The 7,931-nt window shown below is 36.7% G+C and overlaps 1 protein-coding gene across 1 annotated transcript; it reads left to right on the top strand.

Moving 5' to 3' along the window:
* The first annotated feature begins 3,658 nt into the window (after positions 1–3,658).
* LOC129981120 (fibroin heavy chain-like) lies at positions 3,659–7,617 on the top strand. The gene has a single exon (XM_056091802.1). It carries the CDS (start codon positions 3,705–3,707, stop codon positions 7,443–7,445), a length of 3,741 nt encoding a protein of 1,246 aa, XP_055947777.1. The 5' UTR covers positions 3,659–3,704; the 3' UTR covers positions 7,446–7,617.
* The last annotated feature ends 314 nt before the right edge of the window (positions 7,618–7,931 follow it).

The following is a 7,931-nucleotide window of genomic DNA, read 5'->3' as shown; positions in this document are numbered from 1 at the left end:
ATATCAACAATTGCATATTGATTTTAATGAAAATAACTATTTTGTTATTTATTCTTTCATTTGGATGCTATGTGTGAAATTTTGTTTCTAATTACCTTTTTAATGTGTTGAATTAGTGTCTAAGATGTGGCAACAGAAACATTCTATTCTTTAATATACAAAATCGGAAAAAAAAGTGGATAAAATGTAGAATAAAGATTAATTTTATTTTTAAGAACAATTATAAATAGTCCGACCTGAGATAAATATATTTTATCGTTCAAGCTGGAGTAATTTAAGAAGTTTTATTGAATTTTGGATATTCAGAGAGAGAGAGAGAGAGAGAGAAATATTTAACATAAACATTAAAAAACAATGATTTCTTATATTAAAAGAATTATTCTAAACTTTAAAAACAGCTATTGTATAATATGCAGTAGAATTGGAAATTTGAAATGGCGCACATACTTTTAAGTTTATCACATGATTTTATGACTTCATAACAAAATTATAGCCCATTATAAACATTTTTTTAAAAATTAAGTCAAGTTAAACTTTATAAATTTAATTAAAATTAATTTTGCTAAAAAATTTAATTTAAAAACATTTTTTAAAGCATCCTTCAATTAATGGAATTAAATATGAAACGTTAAAGAACTTTCACTATAATATGTAGAAACAAATAACATGTCTCTTCTGTATTAATAATGTGAGTAAGAGAGGCACAGATAGACAAGCAGACTGTGTGTGTGTGTGCGTGCGTGCGTGTGCGTGTGTGTGTGTGCGTGCGTGCGTGCGTGCGCTAGTGTAGTATAATGTAGTATAACATTTTACGCAATAACTCCTTAAAATAGCATTCCAAAAAATGATTTTTTCGTCTTTTTTTTAATTAAAAAAAATCTACTATTTTTTGTTTAAGCTAATTTAATTATCGTGCATTTTTTCCCCTAAATTTCCTGAATTTTCCCTAAAATTAAATTTTTCTTGAATTTTTTTTTCTTGAATTCGACAATTTTTTAAAATATTTTTTGTATAACTTTTGACAACGGATTTCAATTTTACGCCTGAATTTCATTCTTTCAACAAATTTTTAATTGTGTGCTTCACTTCCCTTGTAGAAAATAAAGGAAAAACAATTCCGTTCGTTTAGTATCTGCCTAATGAAATTCTGCAATGCGAAATAAAAAAAAAGTTAAATTAATATGAACAGCGTGTAATTATAAAAAAGATTACCCATATAGTTATGTTTTTAATAGCATTGTAAATTTTCAATCCATTTGGAAGTATTACACATACATTAAACAGAACTATTGTACGACTATTAAAATAACATGATCTGTAAAACTCTAAAAGGTTTTTTGTAAACCAAGGGATTTAATAGAAATTAAGCATTAGCAATAAACCCGACGGACCAAATAGTCACCAAAAGCGGCTGGAATCCACGGAAAGATTCCCCATCATCCCCTTTGTATAATAACACTATGCGTTTTGAGTTTAGCTTCGTCGTAAAGTGAGAAAAATCAAGTGTTCGTATATTTCCCTTCCCAATGATTGATTTTGTGTCAAAACCATATACTAAATTTCATTATATCTAGATTACTGCGTGTTAGAGTTGATGTATTCAAATACCCAACACTACACAAGCCATCAAATAATCAACTTCTTAGTAAATATAAGCAAAACTTCGATGCAGATATTTTAATTGTTGTGATATAAAAAAATCTTTATATAAGTCATTACATTTGACTAGTCTTCAAATACAGAATGAATTGACGAATAAGCCTTCAATAGGCGATTCAGTCCAAAATTCAACCAAAATCTGTTATTTTAGTATATAAATTATCATTTATCTAGTTTACTGTGTTTTTGTATTCCTTTTTCACAGATATAATTTCAATAATGTGTTTTTTCTTTTATTATTTCTTTTTTTAGACAGGTAATATAAAATGTAAAAATTTATCAAAATCTCGAAAGCGGATTTCTTTTTTTTAAATCCATTTCCTTTCTTTTTGTATATTACTTATAATACAAGAATTTAAAAATCGTCTGATGTTAATATGGTAATTTTATTTAATGTTAGTTGCATAGTTTTATATTGATTATTTAACCTGGTTCTTTCATTTCATTTAAATTGTTCAGATAAAATTCTATATACGTGATACCGTGAAATTTCCTGGCATTAATTATCTTACATAGGCTCCGCTCGTTCTATTTTCTATTCGAGATCAGTCCTATATCATGGCGCTATTAAAAATGTAAATGTGTGGTTCTTTGTCTTATAAAATTCGCGATATTGTAACTTCACTCATTTATATCTCTTGCAAACTACACAGATACTAAAGAAAATTCTTCCATAGCTTACAACAATGGAAGAAAATAACGACTCAGTATTTAATGAAAAAAAAAGAAAACGGTTTAAATTTTAACTAACGGAATGCGATTAAATTATATTTCGGGGCAACAATGTAATCTATAAATAGAAATAAGGCAAAAAATATTTTATAAAAAAAATTGCAAAAATTCAGAGAAAATTCACTCAACTATTAAACTGATATCATTAAAAAGACAACTTTTTAAATTTTGAAACGGTGTAAAAATTATTTTTGTACAATACATTTTTGAAAACGGTCGCTTGAAAAACGCCAAATTAAAGCTTGATTTTTAATTAATTATCGTTTTAGTAAAAATTTCAAAAATTCACTCCGAGGTGCACAATTGGAACGTCGAATGTATGCATGTGCCAGATTTGGAAATTGTAAGTGCCAACACACACACGCACACAAATTCATCTTTAATATCAATAAAGTTCCAAGCCTTCAACTTGATCTATTTCCTAATAAAAAGGAAACGAGTACAACATTACTGTGGAAATTTTTATGATAAATTAGTTATATCATCTAAATTGTGTTGTTTCTGTTACTTATGACCCTTGTATTAGCCCATTGACTAATCTGTCAGCGATTTAAGCCGAATTTGTGCAGTAGCTTCTGAGGGTAAAGGCCCCTGAGCACCCGAGAGCAGAAGTCTGACTTCTAGCTCATATGAAGATGACACTCATACACTCGCTTGCACAACCCCTTTTAACAGGGGGGTTCTTTCACACACCTCACATATAGAACGCAGAATAAATAACAACCATGCCCGAACAAGGACTCGAACCCGGGAGACCCGGATCATTAGGGAGGTGCGGGCTTGACATCTAAATTTTAAACAGATTAAATATCAAACAAATATCACTAGAACAATTATGGAAATAATGAAAATTCTTCCATGTTACTTTAAAAAAGAGGATATTACATCATAACCGTTCAAATATAATTTATGAATTAAACAGTTCTCCTAGATGGAAAAAAATAATAAAGCTATTGCATTAAACTTCGCATACTTGTATGTTTTAAGGGGAGGGAAAGTCCACTATAAACGTAGTTATTACCGCCTCTCGAATAACAAAAAATTAAAACCTTTGGTATGGCTTCTTCAATGACTTCACCAAAGCAGCTATCTAAACACAACACTCGGCAGCGAGATGCCATCAGCCTACAGTGTCAATACTACCAAGATTCGTGATAATAAAAAGCTTTCTCATCTCCTGTCATAAATATGTATGAATAAAATTTACGAAAGCAGATGCTGTGATTTAATTACCGCTAACTAGGAATATAAAAGGAGTCGGAATTTCATTATCCACTTAGAAACCTTCCATCTCTCCAAGAGGGTTCACAAAGATGACAACAATGAGGCATACAACTGCGTTTCTCTGTGTGCTCCTGGGAGCAATTTGTATTCAAAGTATAACAGCAAGGCCTCTATCTGATCCTTATGGATGGGATGCTTCAGGAGGTGGTTTTGTAGCTGCTGATGTAGATGCTGGATTAGGATTTGATGTTAATCCATCTACAAAGTTTAATGACAATTTGTATATCCAGCTACTGAAAAGCAATGCTTTTAGGCGTGTTTTCAATGAACAGTTCCGTCCTGATGTGGCTAACGATTTGTTATCCTGTATTGTAACCAATATAGGCCAAGAGTTTCAAATCGATGCCTCTGCAGTCAATAACTTTTACAACGCCATGGTGAACATTTATCCGAGATCTAGTGCTGAAATCTACGCAAGTACTGCAGCGGATTCTCTGGCGGAAATTTTGAGTAGTTATAACATCTTGAATGCATATAATGGTTTTAACATTGCAAATACAATTGCAAACATATTTAACAGATGTGCTGGTGGATCATATAGCGATAACAGTTTTGCGTTTGACGGTTTTGGTGGCCCTGATGTAGCAAACGCAAATATTGGTGCAGGCTTAAACGCTGCTCTTGGATTGGGAGCTGGAGTAGGCGCAGGATTAGAAGCTGGTTTGGGACTCGGAGCTGGATTAGGACTCGGAGCTGGAACAAGAAATGGAATAGGAGCGGCAGCCGGATTAGGAATAGATGCCGAACTTGGAGCTGGTCTAGGACTTGCTGCAGGAGCAGGTGGTAATCTGGGAGCTGGAGTAGGAGCAGGTCTGGGGCTCGCAGCTGGTGCAGGAGCTGGTTTGGGAGGTAGAGGAGGACTTGGAGCTGGAATAGGAGCAGGCCTAGGACTTGCAGCTGGAGCGGGAGCTGGTTTGGGAGGTAGAGGAGGACTTGGAGCTGGAATAGGAGCAGGCCTAGGACTTGCAGCTGGAGCGGGAGCTGGTTTGGGAGGTAGAGCAGGACTTGGAGCTGGTTTAGGAGCTGCAGCTGGAGTTGGAGCTGGTTTAGGTGCTGCAGCTGGAGTTGGAGCTGGTATTGGAGCTGGTGTAGGAGCTGGAGTTGGAGCTGGTGTAGGAGCTGGAGTTGGAGCTGGTGTAGGAGCTGGAGTTGGAGTTGGAATAGGAGCTGGTGCTGGAGTTGGAGTAGGAGCTGGAATTGGTTCTGGTTATAGAAGTAGATATGGAGGTCTAGAGGCTGGACTAAGAGCTGGAACTGGGCTTGGAGCTGGAGGCATACTTGATACTTCAGCTGGAGTTGGAGCCGGCTTAGGACTTGGAGCAACAGCTGAACTTGGTGCTGGCTTAGGACTTGGAGCTGGCCTAGGACTTGGAACTGGCATAGGACTTGGAGCTGGTGTAGGACTTGGAGCTGGTGTAGGACTTGGAGCTGGTGCAGGACTTGGAGCTGGTGCAGGACTTGGAGCTGGTGTAGGACTTGGAGCTGGTGCAGGACTTGGAGCAAACGCTGGGCTTGGAGCTGGTGTAGGACTTGGAGCAACCGCTGGGCTTGGAGCTGGTGTAGGACTTGGAGCAAACGCTGGGCTTGGAGCTGGAGTGGGAGGTGTACTCGGAGCAGGTGTGAATGCTGGTTTAGGTGTTGGTGCAAATGTAGGACTTGGACTTGGTGCTGGTATAGGATTAGGAGCAGGAGTAGATGCAGGTGTGAACGTTGGTTTAGATGTTGGTGTCAATGGGACTTTAACCCCAGAAGCTGCCGTGGTGTTATTCCAACAACGCCTAAAGAGAGACCTACTACGAGACAGATATTTCAGACAAGTTTTCTCAGATTCCATACCGGCAGCTGCGGTAAGTAATATTGTTTCGGCTATAGCACAATTTCTCTCGAAAGCCTTCAAATTGCCTCGATCTTATTTGTTGAATTTAGAAAGAGACTTGGCAACTCTCATAAAAAGAGATTTATTAACCCCTGATGAATATGCGGAAGGCATCTCTGCCAGTTTTGTTAATCTCTTAGCAGCAGCGAATTTATTAGTACCTACTGCAATAAGTGTTCAGATTGGTATGGCAGCTAAAGCCATAACATCAGCTATATTAAATTTCGTAGGGACAAACAAAGTAGCAGGTGTAGGACTGGGTATTAGTAACAATCCTTATAACTCTTACTTTTCTATTCTAAGTGGGTTAGAAATGTTACCATATGTCGGACCAGACGCTGTTTCTCGAAAATATCCACCAATTCTTAAAGCAGTAAGAGCAACAAACTTCGGTGCAAGATTTACGCAAGTTTTGAATAGTAATTTAATTTCATCTAACAAATTTTCAGATGCATTCTTGTTAGGAATACCAGCTCCAGCTTGGAAAACAGTAGCACAGTGTATAGGAAATTTTATGGCTGAAGCTTTCGGATCCCCTAATCCGACCTTTTTTACGGATGTATATGCGAATGCTTTACTCTCAATGGGTGAAAAACTTAGTTACAAAACATATGCTCGTGTCCTTGCAGCCGCTACAGCGAAAGCCCTTTATTCTCTTGGGTATTTTGTATCAGGAAATCCCAATATCCAAGCAGCAATTGCTGCTAATGCGATTATCAGGTCATCAGTCAGATGCCAAGCAAGAAACTATAGACAATTCCCATTACTGAAAACCAATCTTGGTTTACCTTGGATGACTCCAGTAACAGGAGTCCTCCCGGCTCAGATCGGTGTAGGTGTTGATGCAAATGTTGGAGTATCTGCTGGAGCGAATGTAGGTGTTGGAGCTGACGTGGGAGTAGGCCTGGGAGCTAATGTTGATCTCGATATTGGAGCTAATTTGGATGCTAATTTGGACGTTGATGTAGCTGCAGATATTCAAGCAGACGTAGATGCTAAGGTTGCTGCCGCAGTAGGAGCTGTAGGAGGCTTAGGTAGAAGGCGAAGAGATTTGCTTGATGCTAAAGCTGCACTGGGAGTTGCTGCAGATGTTAAAGCAAATGTAGATGCTGCTGTTGATGCGGATGTTGATGTAGCTGCTGCAGCAGATGTAGCGGCAAATGTTGGCCTAGGAGTAGCAGCAGATTTGAAAGCGAACGTTGGAGCAAACGTAGGTGTAGGATTAGGAGCAAACGTTGGAGCTGGAATAGGAGCAAATGTTGGAGTAAATGCCGGTGTCAATGCAGGAGCTGTTGTTGGAATCGTACCATCCATTTTGGATGTTTTGCCACAAATGTTAGCTGAAAAATTATTCGCTTCAACGGCACTATATACCGCAATGTCAATGGTAGGTTCTCGTAAAGTTGCAAATTTAATTGGACAAGGAATAGCAGCCCAGTTCGGTTTCACAAGTGCTGCTGTGTATGCAAATGCTTATGATATTAGTCTTTCAAATATGCCCGAGAGTAATTTTGCACCTTCTGTAGTAGCAATTGCAAGAGCGGTAACTGAAGCTTTAGCAAGCGCAGGAGTCTTAACCAACGGCTTTACCATTCTTACTGCTGATCAGTTATCTACGGCAATCGTATTGAAATTATCTTCGCTCATAGCAACATCTCTAGATACTAAAGAATGGAATATTGGACCAAGATGGACATACATCTATGATTCAGAGTTCCTGGCTCCACCATTGTCTCGTGGTTATAATTATTTGAAGCCTAATGTTTTTTCAAGTAATGTGGCTTCTTTTGATGACACTCTGGCATTGGATTATGGCATGGGCAATTCCGTCACTTTGAATGTGCCAGCTAACAATGGTATTCCATCAGCAAGAAGCAAAATTCTTCTAAAATAATGGCATAAACTTTTAACTCTTACAATACATTCCAATTAAATGGAAATAATTTCAACACTCAGATGTATTAATTTTCATTTTGGATAAAATTGTCAAAAAATCAGTTTTGTAAAGAAATGTATTGAAAGAAATGCAAGATCTATATGAATAAATTTCTATTTTATTCTTAAAATATCGATTATTTTATTACTTCGTTTACACTTTGTTTTCTAAGTGGAATGAATAAGATGTAAAAGTCCATTACTGGTGAACAACATCATGCATGAAACTCAGTTTAAAGATAAATTAAAAGACTATTATAGAATTCTCCATATATGAAAATTCCCCACAAATTTTAAGTATTCTTATCTTTGATCCACGAATGAGATATGCTGCTTACTAATGAGGTATGCTATTGACTAAAATGATTCCCTGAAATGTATTTATATGTAGCAATATTTCTATTTTACACTCTGAATTTAATGAGTTGGGATAAGAATTTCCAAG

Source organism: Argiope bruennichi, chromosome 8, assembly GCF_947563725.1.
Source record: "Argiope bruennichi chromosome 8, qqArgBrue1.1, whole genome shotgun sequence".
Classification (NCBI taxonomy): domain Eukaryota; kingdom Metazoa; phylum Arthropoda; class Arachnida; order Araneae; family Araneidae; genus Argiope; species Argiope bruennichi.
The sequence above is the reverse complement of the archived record's forward strand: the minus strand, read 5'-3'. Positions and strand labels throughout refer to the sequence as shown.